General features: G+C 55.4%; 2 protein-coding genes across 2 annotated transcripts; both read left to right on the forward strand.

The window, feature by feature from the left end:
- Positions 1-6,702: 6,702 nt before the first annotated feature.
- JKF63_02328 (uncharacterized protein) lies at positions 6,703-11,055 on the forward strand (the record flags this gene model as incomplete). The annotated part of the gene is made up of 1 exon (XM_067898367.1): positions 6,703-11,055. One exon carries the CDS (start codon positions 6,703-6,705, stop codon positions 11,053-11,055), a length of 4,353 nt encoding a protein of 1,450 aa, XP_067754524.1.
- Positions 11,056-12,029: 974 nt separating this feature from the next.
- JKF63_02329 (uncharacterized protein) lies at positions 12,030-14,078 on the forward strand (the record flags this gene model as incomplete). Its single annotated transcript, XM_067898368.1, has 1 exon — positions 12,030-14,078. The coding sequence occupies one exon, from the start codon at positions 12,030-12,032 to the stop codon at positions 14,076-14,078; it is 2,049 nt and encodes a 682-aa protein (XP_067754525.1).
- Positions 14,079-17,851: the final 3,773 nt, after the last annotated feature.

The following is a 17,851-nucleotide window of genomic DNA, read 5'->3' on the forward strand; positions in this document are numbered from 1 at the left end:
TCCTTTTTTTTTGTGTGTGTGTGGGGGGGGGGACGAGGAGGAGGGGGGGGGGCGTGCCAGCTGCGGTGTAGCTTTTTTCTCCATCATCATCGGACCAAACGCTTGCTTGGAGGGTGGGGGGGGCGGCTGGACGAAAGAAATGTACGCTTCCTCGACGCGTCTTTGTGTCATTCTTTCAATGGCGTCTAAATATTATGCCTTTTTTTGTCCTCTTCACCTCCTCTCTGGTGCGCTCATTTTTGTGCAACTGCATTTTACATTCAAGTATATTACACACACACACATCTTACAAAGAAAGGAATAAAGGCTATCTACAGACTAGCACACAGCGAAGGCAGCACACGTTGTCTTACTCTTTTACCCCCCGAATAGCAACCAGCCTCATTCTTCGTGCCGATCGCGCCACGTATGACAAAGCCATCGATATAGAATATAGCCTGTTCACAACGAAGGAGAGACATACTCTTGGAGAAGGGCTTCCCACGTCTCAAGAACCAAGAAAAAAAACGAAGGTTGCTTTGGGTGTCTTTCGCAAAGGCGCACAGACCCCCACCCGCGCGCAAACATTTTTCTCTGCTCATTTCCACTCTTACGTGAACATTTTAAGCTCTTTCGCTCTCTTCCCGCATCACAATAGCGAAACGAGCACCACGGGAACTCCAAAAGAGCGTAGGGTATCGTAGCCAGTGAAAGGACAACCTCGGGACCCAGCTGGATAGACGGTGTTTTATACTGTGCAGGGTGTGAGGGGCAGCGCGCTTATGCCACACGGAGGACGTTGTGCACTCGCCACGGTCGACCTTTTGCATATCGCGCAAGCCGCACACCGCCCCTGCGCATTTGATGTAAAAACGTGTATTCGCTGTGTGTTTCCGTGTGCGTGGATGCCTCTGGCACATTTTCCCCCTTGACGGTGGAAACCATTCATCGTCGTTTGTTGTGTCGGTTCCGTGTTTGTGCCATCCGGGGCTTCATTGCCGCTTGTAGCTCTACTCGCGTCTTTCTTTCTTTTTTTTGCTGTTTTTTGTTCTCGCTTCCCATGGTTCCCTCCCCCCTCCCCCTGCCCCCCTGATTCCCCTTACATTTGTCTGTGGTCAGAACTCTTCTTGTGGAGCAACTGCGGCCTCTTTTTTTTTTTTGCCAGCTGAGATAGTCTATCCGTGAGATATGATCGCTTCGTCCTAGTGGCCCCCAGCATTGTTTTTTTTTCCCCGCTTTCGTCTATTTGAAAACTTTGTATCATCTTCGAGTGTGTCTGCGTGTGTCTTGATCTTCAGCGGTGTGGATCATGCGGGGGCGGCAGGAAATAATCCCATCGACTCCGTTCTCAACCCCCCCCCCCCCTCCCTAGTATGGGCTCAGTTTGCAGCACGGCACCGCGTTGATTGAGTACGCTCCAGAGGCCACCCGGCTGGGCATGCCACCCCCAAAGTCACTTTCACTATGTCACGAAGAGCCCTCGCCACCATAAGCCTCACCGCAACGACGAGAGGAGCTGCTATGGGCAGCTCACCGAACACCCCACAGTTTTGGGAGGACAAGGTACACCGTGGTGAGCGTTCGCAGGACGCCGCCGCCGTCTCCGAGGTGGACGACCGTGACTCTCCTGCCCGGTCAGGTTGTGCCTCCTACTGCTGCGGTGTCTTCACAAGCGATAACAGCGTTTCATCCAATTCGTCTTACATATTCTCCCACACCGACTCGAACGACGGTGTCTCGGGCATCATCCATGGCACCAGCTCGCTGCTGTCATGTGAGGGGGATGAGGACAGCGACGAAAAGGAGAAGGTGAGTGTAAGTGATAAGGGGTCTCCCCCCAACAGGAACACGGGTGCCTGTAGCGATGTCATGGGGAATCTTGGCGTACTGTGTGGCGTTCGTGGCCACTTCGTCACACCAGAGCAGCAAAATGACACCAAAATCTCCTCCCCCGTTAGCGCATTGTCGTCGGCTTTCTTTGCCGGTGTCGGAATCCACTTTGGCTCGAACGCCGAGGTGCATGTAGCCCTTGACCACAAAAAGACAGGGCACGCTAGCGGCAGTTTTGCCTCATCATTGGTGCCATCGATATGCATTAAAGAGGCCCTGTCGCAGCCAAGGTTAGCTATCCCGTTTTTTGTATCTGCTTCGGACTCCTCCAGTAACGGGCCCATGGCATCGTCAAGGGTGCCGCCGCTTGTTTTGAGTGGAGACGAAGGCGGGAGGGGTGTCGCCAGCCGTCCACAGTTGGCGCTGCGGCGCCGTTCAACGCTGTTCTCACAGATTTCTCTCTCCACCGCGTCCGACCCTCATTGCACAGGAGAGTTTTCGCTTTTCTTTAAGAATCATGATTGTCACAGAATTGGCCACAGCCTTTCCTCATCACTTCTGGGTGACAAGAGGGTGCACCCGGTGGCACCCACGGACATGGAAGAGGTGCTGCAGCGCTGCACGTATTCGCACCAAGTCAACCGCAACGATGACTCTCTCGCCGATGCCATTCCTGGTGTGTGGTTCGACAACGACGAGGAGCAGAGCGTCGTATCAAGACGGCCCCCAGCTAATGACGTCAACGGCAGCCCCTCATCCTTCGGGGCGTACGTTGGCAGGTGTTCACCACCCACAGTATCAGGAGTATCTAGAGAGGCATGTTCTGGCGTGCAGCTGGATGAGACACAGCGCAAGACGCTCAATAGTGGAGGTCACTTGTCTAGAGAAGAAAACAACAGCGACACCGACAACCTTTCACACAAATCTTCGTTTTTTTATACCCGCCCCCACAAAAGTGTCAATCTGTCCCCTGACTCCCTCGACGCAGGTAAGAGGGTGCCCCCCAAGACTGCTTTCCAGGTGTTAAGCGGCAACTTCGACAGCCGAGACGCCAGCCTTGATAGTCGCGTCCTCGATACTGGCGGCCATAACCAAAACGCGTTGACTAGCGCAGGCGCCAAGGGCCCTTCGCGTCGGCCATCTTCGCCCCTGGGTCATGTGCTAACCGCAGGCAGTGCCGTCGGCAGGAACAGAGGAAGCATCACGGTGGCGGGCAGCAGCAACAACTCCTCGAGCCGCCTTTTTGACGCTTCAGCGTGTCATGGGGCGCCATTAAACGCAATGCTCACCAACTTTAGAAGGGCCTCTGCAGGAAATCCCCGGGAACCTGCATCTGTTGCTCGGTCCGTTAGCCTCGGTCGGCGCCAGGGTCTGGTTTCTGTAGTTTCGCAGCAGACGATGGTCGTTGGGTGGCGATTGCTGAGCTTCCGCGAGCTTGACGACACGCCGCTCACGAACATCGAGCACGTACCCCACAACGGCAGGGCGAAGAAGAAGAAAAGGAGGAAAGACGGGAACAAACGCAAAAAACACGAAAGGCACCGCAAGTCACGTCCTGCCGCTGAAGCCAATTGTACGGATGGAGGGGCGGCGCAAGGCAAGCACGGGGATGTTGTTCAGAATGGCAACGGCATCCACAGCGACGCGACACAAATGCACCAGGAAAGAGACGCACAGAACTCCCCGGCTGGCGTTGCCCAGCCGTCAGAAGGCGTCAGAAAAAGTCTCGAGGCGAGCCGCAAGACGCTCGATCGACAGCGGTCTGTGCTGCACAAGCTGAGCAAGGGGCCACAGCCCCCACAAGCAAATGCAGCTAGCGTCGTCACAAGACCAGGGATGCGACTGCATCAATTCAAGACACCGCGGCGCACCTCCTCTGCGATTCCCGACGGCCAACCCCCTCCGTTCTCGGGCACCGCGTCAGGGAACAGGATGACAAGCCCTGCAGAACGTATCCGTAGCTCCCAGGATCCGGGTGCCGGCCATGTGCAGATTGCCAATAGCGTGAAGAGCGAGGTGGTGCGGAAGCCGGACCGCTTCGAAAAATTCAAGGAACCACCGCTAGCAAGCCCCTCGGCGACGGTGCGGCGCTTAACTGTACGCGCAGGGAATCGAAAGATCCTGGTAAGCAATGCCCAAAAGGGTGGTGCAACTAGCGCCATGGACGGCGGTGGTCGGCCGCTTCGACCAGGGCCTCCCCCATGGGCTCCACCGTCTGTATCGTTACCACTAAAGCGTCGTCCGATGAGCTTGTACGGCGGCACGGATGCGCGCCACGCCGAACCACTGCAGCAATCACCATCCCGTCAAACAGATCGGCTCCCACTACTGTAGCACCGCCTTTGAGCAATATTCTTATCTCAGCCACTGTCCCTTCCCCTATTGTTTTTTCTTCAACACGTGTCCCTGTCTGTGCTTGGGAAGGTGTCTGCAAATCTCTTTTCTGTATCTGCAATCCTTTTTAGCTCATATTTTTTCTTGTTAGTGCTGGGGGTTTAAGTGTGCGCTAGCGCCACTACATCTATTAAAAGCGAGGGAGCTCTTGTCTTTTTAATAAGCTTCCGGGGTGAGGTAGGTTCAGTTTTTTCTTTTTTTTCTTCGAGTCTGTAGGGTTCGCATGTCTCATCTTGGAGTCTTCGGAGGAGGAGGACCAGCACAACATGTACAAGGCTCCTCCGACGAGGAAAAGGGTGCTCGGCGATGTCATTGCTGCTACGCGGCTTGAGATGATGCGCGTCTCTTCACAGTTTCAAACGCATGCACACATATTCGCTTGGAGCGTCTTCACCGCATGCACTGCTGAGTAATCTTTCTGTGCTGTTAACAACACACCATTCATTTCTGAACATGCCTTTTTCATCCCCTTCGACTTGGGCGCGCACAAATTTCTGCACTCCGTGGCACACTGCACTTTTTTTTTTCATTATAACTCATCTTTACGTCATTGTCGCTATGTAGGCAGTTAACTTTTTTTCTTCTACCCCCTCTCTCTCCCACACACACACACACACACACACACATGTATATATATATACATGTATATATATATGTGTGTGTGTGTACATGACTATTATGTGCATGTGTTTACTCACATATGTATATTTTTTCTGCGTTTTGTGCAGCTGGGACGGGGTGGTGTCTAGGTACACAGATAGGGGGTAAGCGTTGAGGGACAGTAAAGCAGAGATGATTTGCATAACTACCAAAAGGAATTTATACTTTTTTTTTGTTTGTTTGCATGTTTGCCGTGAAGTCTGTTGCTAATGTTCACAGGCACACCCTCGTGGTTTTCTTTGGCTCTTATTATCGCCCCGTCCCCGGCTCTCTGCTATGTTACCCCTCAGCTCTTTGACCTTTGTTTTTCTTGTGGCTCTGTTATCAACGTGTACACGCACTCGCTTGGTTTTCTTTTTTTGTTTGCGTCTGTGCCTACTTCTCAATTTTTTTCCTTTATTGTGTATACTTCTCTGATAGCCACACACACACAGGAATGCCACGGGGTGGGTGGGGTGGGAGTGGAGGTTGTGGTTGAGGAAGGACATGATCCTAGGGATTTTGTACGTGTGTGTGTGTGTATTGAGGGGCGCTATTGTAGGCGAAGGGGGAGGGGGGGGGAACAAGACACACCAAATGGGAGTCCAGTATACCTTTTCGTTGTCCCACCTCTTCGTCTGTGTTCCTGCTCTGGTCCCTCTCCCCCGTACCCTCCCCTCCCCCCAGAAACGTGCCCCCGCTCTTCTTGTAGTCTTTGGGGGCCAGTTCTGTCCCCCGGCTTCCTCATTTCGTCTTTCACCGTTTGACTGCAACGCCCACGAGTGCGCCACATCTGATTAGTGAAATCCGGGAGGGATGGAAGCAGTGCGTCGGGCACCATGGGTCGGGGTGAAGGTGGCACTACTCCCTCAGACCCCCTTCCCCCATTCCCAAACCACACACCCGCACACTTTCATGGTTTCTTTTGTTATTTCATTTGATATCTTTTTATTTGCGGGTTGCTGAACACCATCTCGTTCTGACCTTCGCTCATTTTTCGCCCGATTTCTCTCTTGTTGTTGTTGGGTTATTTGTTTTTGAGGGGGTGGGGGTGGGGGATGAGGTGTGCTTTGCGGATACCGTGTTTGGGGGTGTGTGTGGGTGGGCTGTGGGTGTGTGGGTGGGGAGAGGAGAGAATAAAGGGTGTGTGTACTCGAGGTGTCGCCTCCATTTCCTCTCCGTTTAATTACTCATTTCCATCTCCACAGAAATGGTGAGCAGTACGCATTTGGGGAACGGTGCGAGACGGCGTGAATGCGGAAAGGCTGATGCGTCTCTCGTAGTGCATATTCACGAATCGAGATTATTATATCGACGCTTGCCGCCGTCCCCCATCTCCTCTTTCCAACTCTTCCCTCCTTCCAACTTGAGTCTACTTCCCTTCTGTGCCCTCTTCCCTTTGGTACCACGAGTTTTTTAAATGGATGTTGGCGTTATGCCAAACTCTTTTTTTTTTTGCATTCTATTCTGTTTGTCTATGTGCATTGTGGTGCTTTTCTCTGCGCGAGAAAAAAAGAGGGAACACACATGGTCCTGTTAAGCTTTTCCTTTCCCTGGCGGAGTCTTTAGCTTCCACTAGAGGATGCAGTGGCTGTAGTTCCTCTGTCTTCGTCGTCTCCCCTCTACCCCCCCCACACACACACAGGCGTTCACCTGAATTTTCTCATGCGCACTCCTACACCCCCCAACGATTGCGTACTTGTCTCCACCAAATGCCTCTTGCTCTTCTTTCCCTCTTCCCTTTTGCACTTTTATGCGGCCCCTTGTGGTGCCCTACCTATCATGAGTACACACTGCATGATCGCTCAAACTGTTGCGAGCACCAAGGGAGGCTCATGTGCACTCCATTAGCTACTGCGCATGACGTGTGGAGCTGCGATATGGCTGTCGCCCAACCTTGCGTCGAGACTATTCTTCAGTGGTCTCACAAAGATATCGTCAAGATGTTTTCTCTATCTGCATCAGCTGCTGTGCTCGGTGCGGCGTCGTGATAGGGTTTCACTGAGTGTCAGCGTCACGGTTCTCGCGGTAGTTCTTACGGGACTGCGGCTGAGCAAGTCACTTTGTTTTGGGGATGGCATGTATCTTCGCCAACGAGTACTGCTCCTCGCAAAACTTCGTACGTTTGTGCTACGATGGGAGCCGATTTGCGTGGCGGAAGTGGACGCCTGCTGTGCAGATGTCGACCGTAAGGCCGCTGTCGTGCTATCTCGCTACATGGGAAGGCGTGCTGCACAGCGTGTGGAAGCCTGGTTGGCGGCAGAGCAGGTCGAGGAAGGTTCACCATCGCAGTCACGGATAGCGCCGCAGGCGTCGTTTTCTGGTATTATGCCGTCCTTTTCCTTGTCGAATGACATGGCACTGGAGGACATGCTCGAGCTCGCATACATGGCCGACAGCGTTCTGCACCTCACCGAGGACAGACAGTGGCTCGAACGTTTTGTGACTATCCTCCAATATGTCCTACTCCGCCGCTTGTCTTTGATGGAGGAGGCGCTGTTGTACCGGCGACTTTGTGAGCGCTCTCTTTTTCCAGGATATCTTTCGAGGCAGAGGTGCAGAGGGGGGGTGGTCGACGGAGAGCGGGGCATGGAGTCCAGTACCTGGGTTGCAGCGTGGAGATTGCACCACCGTCCTACCTGGTTGACGCCTCTCTCCGGCGGCACCCAGTTTCTATGCTTGCCACTTAGTTACTTCCCGATCGAGGCCGTGCTGCCCTACCTTGCATGCGAGACATGGCTTAGCGAACGTCTGCTAAGCAGAATGTTGCCCCAGTGGGAGCGTCTTTGCGTGCGCGCGTTGCGGGGGACGCGCTTTCCCCTCTGTTCCCCGGTGGCAGTGCACCCAAATGGCACGCGACTGGAAAGGATGTCAAGAAAGATACACTACTGGTTTCTACGCTACACGGCTCCACTGCTGCGCGCCTGTGTGGCCCGCCAGCGGGCCGCCGCACACGGCTTTTGTATGACAGAGCTAAGCACCGCGGCCGGTTGCGAGGGCGCCGCAGCGAACGACCTGCCCCGCAGCTCCTTTGCACTCTTGTGGCAGTGTCTCACAAGTTCCTGCACGTACTGTCTGACAGCACGATCAAAAGGATCTGCACCAGGGGCCAGTGCTGCCATGAAAACCAGCGGCACTAATGGCAGTGGCCCCCCGATGAGTAGAGAGAAAGTAAGATTTGTGCGCCGCGCGCTGCTGCTTCGCGCCGCATCTCAGGCCTTTGTGACCACCTTCCAGGTCTGCTGCCCTCGACTTTCTGTTCGGTATGTCACCGAGGTGCTAGTCGCTGGTTGCAGTGTGCAGGGCAGGGGCAAATGGCTATCGTCCGAGATCACCACGGCCGAGGGATCCGCATCGTCGTATGTAGATGCCTTGCTCAGCTCCATGGCTATTCACATTGGATGGTCCCTGGTAACAGGCATAGCGGAAGTGCTATTGACGCACTTCACCAGTGTATCTGGCCACGAGTTGTCGATGTTGCTCGCCGACGCTTCTACACGACGACTTCATCATGAGCTACTCTGCGTAGACGAAGCTTTCTACTCTCGCTGGATCCGTACCACTCCAAATGAAGCGGGCGGTATGGGAGCGGCCAGTATGGCAGCGTTGCCCGGCAGGCAGTCGTCCCCTGCAGTGGGGCGGCGAGTGCAGCCCCTCCTCTCAGTTGACGACGTTCTCGCGGTGGGGAAGCGTGGCGGCGAGCGGATCCTCGCTCTGCACGACTCGATGGTGAAGCGAACTCTCCGATACGCGGTGCTTCTCGGCCGGGCAGCCGTCACGCGAGAATGGCGGCCGCTAGTCGGTGTAGCGGTCATGGTGTGGGTGAACGTGCCCGCGCTGATCTCCTCGTTCTCTGTTTCGATAGGCTACTCGACCCCCTCCGACGTAGCGCGCTTGCTGTCGCGCAGGGAGGAGAGCCTCCCTACTCGGTGCCCTGTCGGCCTACGGCTGCTCCTGGAGCTTCTTGTGGACGTAGAGGGGGAGAGAGCAGCGCCTGCTGGCACATGGCTGCGAGGCCGACCACATCTGCAGTATCCTTACTTGGCGCTTGTGGCGTGCTCAAGTGTTTGGACTTTTGAGCACCTCATCGCTGACACTAAAGGTCGTGTGGTAAGCCGCCTCGCACACCTGCGCCAGCTCAAGACTGTGTACTCGGCTGTAGGCTTCCATAAGTACGCGGTCAAGCCGGGAATAAAGGCAGTGACCGCGGCAAGCGCCATAGCTGCAATGCAGGAGGACGTGCGCTGCGTGCTTTACTACAGCGTATACCAAACGGTACGCACGTGGGAGGACCAGTTCGGTGCTGGGGCTGGGGAAGCTTCACCGCTTCTCCACCCGCTTCTCGACCCCGAGGAGACGGCACTGCTTCAGCAGCCCAGAGCGCTTTCGTACCTCCCGGCGCATGTGGACTACTATGAACTCTTTTCTCTGCCATACCGTTTTGTTTTGCGGCAGCTGGGGTTGGAGATGTTATTTGCCTACCGAGCTGCAGCAGGCATGCAGCAGGATTCGCGGCAGATGGCAGAGGAATGGTGGACGCAGACACTCTTCAACAGCCCCTTCAACCCCCTCACTTTAGCGCTACATGAGGCCGCCCAGCTCACCGCGTCCTGTGCAACTGTCCTCCTGCTGTGTTCAAAAATTGTGGACGGGAGGTGGGTGGTGTGCCCAGTGTCATTACCTGTACTGCTCCTGCAGGTGCAGACCATGCAAACGTACCGCGACATTCTTCTTGGTGGGGTAGCGGTGCAACGCCTCGAAGACGGCGTAGCCCCGTTGCAGCAGTTGAGCGAGAACCTGCCGCATGCCGTCGTGTCGGAGCCTGCAGGAGCGCCGCTGTGGTCCCCCTTCCGGGGAGAAAGCCCCCCTACTATGTCTCTCCCCGCGCTTCAGCGACGCCGCCGCCATTGGCGTCATGTGCTGAGTGCGAGGCGACCAGCCCTGTGCTTCGATGCAAGCGACCGTATTGTTGGAGGACTGCGCCTCAACTGCGGCGTGAGCTGGCACCACGTGTACTTTGCCTACCCGCAGCTCTTCGTCGCTCCCAGTGCACAAGACACGGGGTCGGCGAAGTCAAAAAACAGCGGCGGTGTGCGACCCACCCTCGCTGACGCATGCTTTGTGTGCCCAGCTGTTGGCACGACTGCCGTGGTCGGACCTAGTGGCGCGGGTAAGAGCTCTCTCAATGTGCTGCTGCGGCGACTTTACGACCCGATTGCTGTGGTGGAATGCGATCACGAGCAGGAATCGGTGTGCTCCGCCCCCGAAAAGGGACAGCGTGTATATGTGGACCTGAACCATGTCGGCGCCGCCGCTGATGCAGAGGACGTACTCGTAGACGTTTTGCGGCTGGCTCTCATTGAGAGCGCACTTCCGCCTCCTTCAATCTTTCAGGCATCATACTCGCAACCTCTCAGCCCTTGTGATGGACATGGTGATACGTTAGAGATGTCGCTGGCGGCCTCTGCACCCCCAGTGTACTCGCCTCGCTACTGGCTGCGGGTTCAGCCCGGCTACATCGCCCTCGACGGCATTCCACTTCCACTTTTTTCTCCCACGTACGTCCGCCAGTGGTTCTCTTGGCTGCCACAGACAGCTCATGTGGAACAGCGACAGAGCTTTCTGGCTAACGTGCGCGGCACAGCGACTCACGTGACTGTACCCGACGTGCAACGGGCACTGCGCATGTGCGGATGCGATGGCTTTATGGAGGAGAAACGCTGCTCATTGCGAGATGCTGTTGGCTCCTTGAGCCGCGGTGAAAGTCAGCGGGTGGCACTGGCAAGCGTGGTGGCGGCCTTGCTCGCGCGCTGTCGCCTGGAGCTGTTACACGGGGTCCCGTTCCAAGAGATCCCCGGGAGCACGGTGGCAGCAGAGGCCGCAGCTGGTGGATTGGTGCTTGATGAACCTACAAGCCATTTGGATGCCGCCAATGAGCAGCGCCTTCTCTCTGCCTTGGCAACATTGCAAGGGGAAAGCGAGGCGGCTGAGTCGAGAACCGACCGAGGGCTTTCTCTCTTTGTATGGATTATATCGCACCGCATGTCGTCGCTACGCTCGGCGCGTCACATGGTGGTCGTGGAGGGCGGCCACATCACTGCGAGTGGCCCCCCCGAAGAGGTCACAAAAACAAATATCTTTGCCAAGACACAGGTGGAGTTGCAGCGGCTCGACGAGGTGTCGCCGTCCGCACACATCTCCACAGCTGATTAGCGTGCCATTAGCGGAGTCTTTTGGGTGCGTTCCTTTTTGTTGTTGTTTTTACGTGACGCTGATGTGGTGACGTGGATCGTGGTTGTGATTGCTGTTGGCCGGCGTTTATCTTTGTACCGCACACGTTCAATACTCCGCTGCGGGCATCTCGGTCGCATTGTCGTAGGCTTCCACATTTATGAGAATGGCGCTGGTGTGTGTGCCACTTCAGGTCGACACCCCTTCGTTACCTCTTGCGCTTGGGCTACAACTGACATTGTTCGCCTTTTTTTCTGTCCGGACCACTATACGTATACACACCTAAACATATATATACATACATATATATATGTATATATAAGGATGTATACATATCTTCTTGGTGTGTTGTAAAGGAGGGCAATGACAGCGCTTTGCTTCACTTTGCAAGCACACAGATACGGTGATGTACGTCGACGCAGACAACATAAATGGAAATATATATAATTGCGAACTAGCTGGACAGATAACCGTGTGCGTCCACACTCTTTCGTGTATGGCATTCTCACGCAAACCGTATGACTGCTATGAGGTACTACTACTCATTAGAGGCGGTGAGGAGGAAGAGCAGGTGGTGGGAGGCATCGCAGACCCGGCCCCAGCCGTCGTCACTACCCGCACCGTCACCACCACAACGCCGTAGATACAGTTCTAGTACCGCTACTTTTAGCGAGTGATCAGTCGCCTACTCCCACGCTTTTTTTTTTTTGCCAGGAGGGCAGGGGGAATTTCGGTGGGGCTAGTGAGGGTGTTTTTGTGGCTATGCGGATCCGATTTCCCGAGCGTCACCCCGTACGACTGTCTTTATATATTTCCCTCTCTCCGCCCCCAACCCCTTGGTTTGGGGGTGGGGAGGACGCGAGTGACAACGCGCACCTCCCAACTATGTTACGAATCACCGCAAGCATCTTCCTGATCACATACATTATATATATTTATATATCTGCAGATTACTCATGAGCGGCTGTGGCATTGGACGGCCTGCAGAGACCGGATTTCCGTTTTGGGTCAACGACGTAGACGCCTTTGCATTTGTGCCAGGGCGCGATGCGACATCTCCGTGCTCTCTGCTTCGTCTCCGCGATTTGTTCCGTTGCAACTTAGCCGACCCTACCGAGTGCTGGCAGTACGTGCTCCTGTCGAGCTACAAGACTGACTTTCGATGGCTGCTAGCGACCGTGCCGGAGTTGTCTGCGGTGACAGGAAAGTTAGTGATGCTCAGCGGTGAAAAGGGAACGGCGACGCTGCGGCGCACTGCAGGCAAGGCCTCGTCACCTTTCACAACAACGTCGCCGCTGCTCGATCACAGGAACCCATTTTTAACTGCGCTGCGCGAACATACTCAGAGCGCGTCTGTTCTAGACGCTCCTCTTCCGCGCGACCGCCTCGCCGTTCTGGAGCCACCTCTGCCCCTCGCCTTTGGAACACATCACACAAAGATGGCGATGTGCGTTAATGGAAAGGGCCTGCGCGTCTCTATCTTCACCGCTAACCTCCTTGAGCAAGACTGGTGCTGGAAATCGCAAGGAATATATGTACAGGACTTTCCATGGAAGAGGGTCGCAGGGATTGTAAAGAACCACTCCGCGGGCTCGACTACTGGGTCCGGAACGGCGAGTAGCTGCAGTAACGGGACACATGACAGTAGCACATCTACGAAGGGCACCGCATTTGTCGAGCATCTTCGTCATTACCTAGTTCAGTGCGGCGTGGGTCTCTCTGCCGCTTTTGTATCGCTGGAAGCGGCAACAGCGGCTGGTCCTCTCGGGATCTTCGAAACAGATTTCTTTTCTCACATCGATTTTTCCGCTGCAGCCGTGTGGCTCGTCAGCTCCGTTCCCGGTACGTACCTACACGGTGAAGTTTGCCCTGGATACCGTGTCGGGCTGTGCCGACTGGCGGAGGTTCTACGGCTCTCGGAGCCGACGAGGACCACAGCGCCGGCGCGCGTTGACCTTAGTTGGCAGTACAGCTCCCAAGGATCACTCAATCAAGCTTTTCTCAACTCCCTGCAAGCAGTCATGTGTGGGGAGTCGGTGTCGCTGATCGAGTCCGGCGAAGCACCGAGTGGAGTACGTGACGTGAAAGTGGTGTACCCTACTGAGGAAGAGGTGCGGAATAGCTGGGAGGGCTGGCGCGGGGGCGGGTCGCTTCCCTTGCGTGCAAAATGCTGCCACGAGTTTGTGAACGAGCGCTTGCACCGCTGGGGCGGCAACGCGGACTTTTGCTCACCAAGACCGGAGCTTCAACAGTCATCAAAACTCTTGGCAGCGCACACCAGCCGTGAGGACGCCTTAGATGTGGATGGGGTGGACAGTGACGGGGGCGAGGAGGTGACAGCATCACGGGTAAGCAGCTGCGCTCCCTACTGGCAGTTTTCTATGCCCCATATCAAATCGTACGCTGCCGTCACACTAGACCGCTCCAGCATCCATTGGTTTCTTCTTACAAGTATGAACCTTTCCCAGGCGGCATGGGGTGCTGTAGGCGGGAGGGTGAAGAACCGCGATTCGAGACAGCAGGTGGTGCGCTCGTACGAACTGGGCGTCCTCTACGATTCACATTCTGTCATTGACCCGTCGGCGTCACCTCTTTTTAGCGTGGTGGCCAATTCAGTGATTGAGCTTCCAACCGCTCGGAATTCTCGTGACGTGCTGTACGAGACCCCGCTCGGCATTGATGCGCGACGTGTATGCGTCTACCTCCCGTACAATCTCCTTCGCCCCGTCCCGTTCGCCAGTACAGTCGCCCTACAAGCGCACAGGCGCGCATGCAATAACTATCGCGAGACCATAACGACAGCAACAGCGCTGGACTGCCGTGATGTGCCGTGGGTAGTAGACATGCCGCACCAGGGTTGCGACGCGTACGGTTGCCAAATAGGCGAGGCATTCGAAAGAACAGACCCGCTGCCTTTGTCAAAGTGGGTGCCACGGTTGCGTGACACAGCCACCGCACCTCTTCTCAGTGCCCACGCACGACGAAAACGCAGGCGCGAAGCGTAGAGTGCGACCAGCACAAAAGTGCGTCAGTGCGTGCTCTCGTTTGCGGTACGTCACCCGTTGTTGATCGCCGTCGCAGCAATCAAGATGAACAACAGACGTCCCCCCCCCCCTCTTCCCCTCTCCCCCCCCACACACACACACACGCCATTCGTTGTGCTTTGTTTTTTTGGGGGGGTCTCTTCCCCTGCCCGGGAGTCGGGAGAGAGGCATGGCAGAGCACGCCAATCACACTGCCACACATGACTAGAAAGTCCCCCCCAAAACAGTTTCGATCCAGCCATCGGGTCTATTTGAGGGTGATTGGCAGAATCAAAAGTGAACCCGCCGTCCTATACCCCCGTGCCTGCGGAGACGTTAGCTTTGCCCCCTCACTGTTTCTGTTCTTTGGTCGTCTCCTTCCCTCTTCGCTTCGTCCGACAACTCCAAGGTTGTGGTGGGGGTTGGCGCTGGACTGAGGTACTGGTGTGTGTATGTGTGTGTGTCTGGGGGGAGAAGAACAAAGTACAAATGAAAGCACAGGAACGCCAGAAAATGGTGCTTTTTTCCGTCTCCCCTCTCCCCCCAATATGTTAATCCCTCTCGCTTATCTCTTCATGACGAGAGCGGGTGGGGGGGGGTGCACCTCCGCGTGTGGCATTGGTGTCGTGTACTCCATACTTCATGGGACAGCCAAGGAGCCCCTATACCCCTCTAACCAATGCGGGCCGGCTCCCGCCGGCAAGGGCCCCGGGTGCCTACAATGTGTGGAAACCAGTGCGATTTAGAGCGACTGGGGCCCAACGTGAGGTTCCTGGACGGCGCAGCGTCGGTGCGACCCAGCACCGCTCTCTCGCCTGTGCCATCCATACGAGCAGCAAAATGGCAGCGGGACTCCAAAGTCGTTCACCCTGGTCTTCACTGCGTGCTGGTGGTGGTGGTGGTTGGGGGAGGGGGGCGGGGGAGGACGCGCTGCGTGGCGGCCTGGCACTATGACACAGCCGCTGTGGGGCGACTTGCGCAGCGAAGGTCGTTAGAGTGCGATGCAGCGGCCTTGCTCGGGTGGCTGAGTTGTCGTTTCCCTACGGCGTATGCACCGGTGTTTGGGACCACGTGAATGGGATTGTCTAAAAAGTCGGGAGACAGGGAACCAGTGTCGCATGAGCCCCGCTTTTGTGATCTGTGGCAGGGATTAGCGCGCGCACACAAACACACACATATCAAAGAAACTTTTCAAATGAGGGGCTCTTCTCACTTCACGTCGCCGACCATGCACTCCTACTGCACGTGGTATCGCTTTCATTCAAGGATGGGTTCTCCCCCTCCCCCTTTCCCACGACACTCTAATCCTGCATCTTTCACCTCTACTGTTCTCTCTCCTCCACTTCGACTTCTTTCCCTGATGCTCCCTGTCGTTGGGGTACCGATATTAACGGGTGCTTACGACTGGATTCCCTTCAGAAGTGAGTAGTCATCTGTGTGCGAGTTGGAAAACGAGGCGAGGTGTGAACGAGAACTCCTCGTAGTTTCGGTCGCCTCCCTCCATCGCTTCTCGCTACCTTCAGATCGGACTCTAGTTTCTCTGCGTGCATCTCACTCAAGATGTCTTTGCCGGCGCTGTCAGAGCTCTCTGTGACGCGGCAGAAGATCGGTTTCAAGGGAGATGAATGGTTTGATATTGTGTGCGCTCAGAGGGACGCAATCAAAGATGCGTTCCGAAACGACACCGCCGAGGCACTTGGTATCCCCTGCGACGACGTCTTCGACATTTCATTTGCTGAAGACTCCTTCACCGTTCACTTCTCTGTGCGCCACGCCTCAAAAGTTTCTATATTAGACGTTCATCACGTTCTCATTTCTTGTCCTTACTTACGAGTGTGGAAAATTTACTTTGATTATAAACAAGTGAAGCGAGGAAAAACGTATATATACTCGGTTGATGCTCCCCCTACAGGATTATCCCGTGTTGCGAGTAGGGGGAGGGATGAGAGAGACGACAGTGATACGGCCGCACCAGGCAGCCCGTATGTAATCAAATTCAGTGGCGACAAGTGGGCATCGGCGTTGGCTGCCCACAAGATCAAACTTGAGCAGGCTGCTTTTCTGGACATCACGAACTCCCTAAAGGACGGCGGCTTTTATGGTAGAGATGATGACCCGATGGAGAGCCACGACAAAACTGATGTAACGTTAGAGCCTGTGGAGGGTGGCGCGGCTCTGACGTACATTATTCCATGCGATAACTCTGCTGATCAGCGGCGGCAACAGAAGGCTGTGCTGGCACAGTGCATGTATCCAAACTTGTGTTCAACATATACTCAGTTCACAGTTGAAACCGCCCTCGTCGAGACGCGCCACCGCGCTCGCCTTGGCAGTGATGGATGGAAGCAGGTCTTCGCTGCTGCCCCAGAGGAGATCAGTGTGGCGTTCCGCGAGGATGTGGCAGCACAGCTACACTTTCCCCTTGAAGCCGTGAAACCTCCTACGTGCACAGACGCCCTTGAGCTGGAGTTCGTTGTCGAGCACGCGCCAAGCGTGTCGGTAGCTACCATCAATACGGAACTCGGTGAGTGCAACTATAAGCGCACCTGGCTCGTCTATGACAGTGTCAAGGGGTCTAGGCTCCCTGTAAAGGCCCCGCCGTCCCTGGCTCGCCCCACCGAGGAACATTCAAGCAAAATGATCACACAAAGCCACGGGAGCGACGATGGCAAACGTGCCGTGTCGACACGCCATCGCTTGCGCTTTGCCGGTGATGCCTGGGCAGCCGTGATGGAGGTACACGGCGGAGCTGTCGTGTCAAGTACGCTTTTGCAGGACGTCTGTGATGCCCTCAGACTCAAGCCTGACCATGTCCGTGTGCTGAGCTTAAAGATGGGCAGTCTTGTGGCTGAGCTGCTTGTCACCCACCCCTCCTCCCTCCCACGAAAGGAGATAGATAAAATTCTCGCGTCATTTGCATTTCCCGCAACATGGAAGTTGTTCTTCACCCAACACAGCTTGTCATCCACGTCTCCACAGGACCCACGAGAAGAGTCTGTGCAAAAGGCCGTAACGTCTGTGCAAATGCGCTTTCACGGTGACAGGTGGTCTGCTATTCTTGACGGAGAGGAGGAAAAATTACGCAACTGTCTTGAGGAGGACGTTACCACGCTCTTTAAAGTCCCGTCAAGTGCGGTGCAGAGGATGGAGATAAATACAAGTGGCTTGTTGGTGGTGTTTGACGCACAGCAAACCTCTTTGGGCGACCGGAAAACTTTGCAAAGAGTGCTGGCCAAATGTTCTTTCAGAAAAACATGGTCGCTCTATCAGCAGCATATTTCTGCTCAAGAGGGAGTGTCCATCTCCACCACTCGCCATCATCTTCTCTTCCCCGGTCACGCTTGGCGGCGTGTGCGGGAAGAGAGAGAGGCCACCCTCCAAAGCGCCTTCGTCGCGGATGTTGCAGAGCAGCTCTCAGTTCAGGAGTCACAAGTAACAGAGGTTACATTTACCAGCTCGCTCAAAGCGATGTTTGCCGTCTCTCACGTCTCAGCGATCACGCGACAGACAATAGACGAACTGCTCAGTAAAGGGAGATTCCCTCGAATATGGAATTTGTACACGGAGGTGAAGTTATCGGCGGCAACACAGGCGCGGGAGGTGCTGCCTGCCGGGTCTACCGAGACGTCGACTTCCATCCAAGCCTCCGGCGCCAGGGCCGCCTCCTTGGATTCAACCGCTGGTGCTGGGGTTACGAGCCACCACAGCGTCTCTCTCCAGGGCTCTGAGTGGGGAATGGTCTTTAAAGATAACGG

Source organism: Porcisia hertigi, chromosome 33 (genome assembly GCF_017918235.1).
Source record: "Porcisia hertigi strain C119 chromosome 33, whole genome shotgun sequence".
Taxonomy (NCBI): Eukaryota; Euglenozoa; class Kinetoplastea; order Trypanosomatida; family Trypanosomatidae; genus Porcisia; species Porcisia hertigi.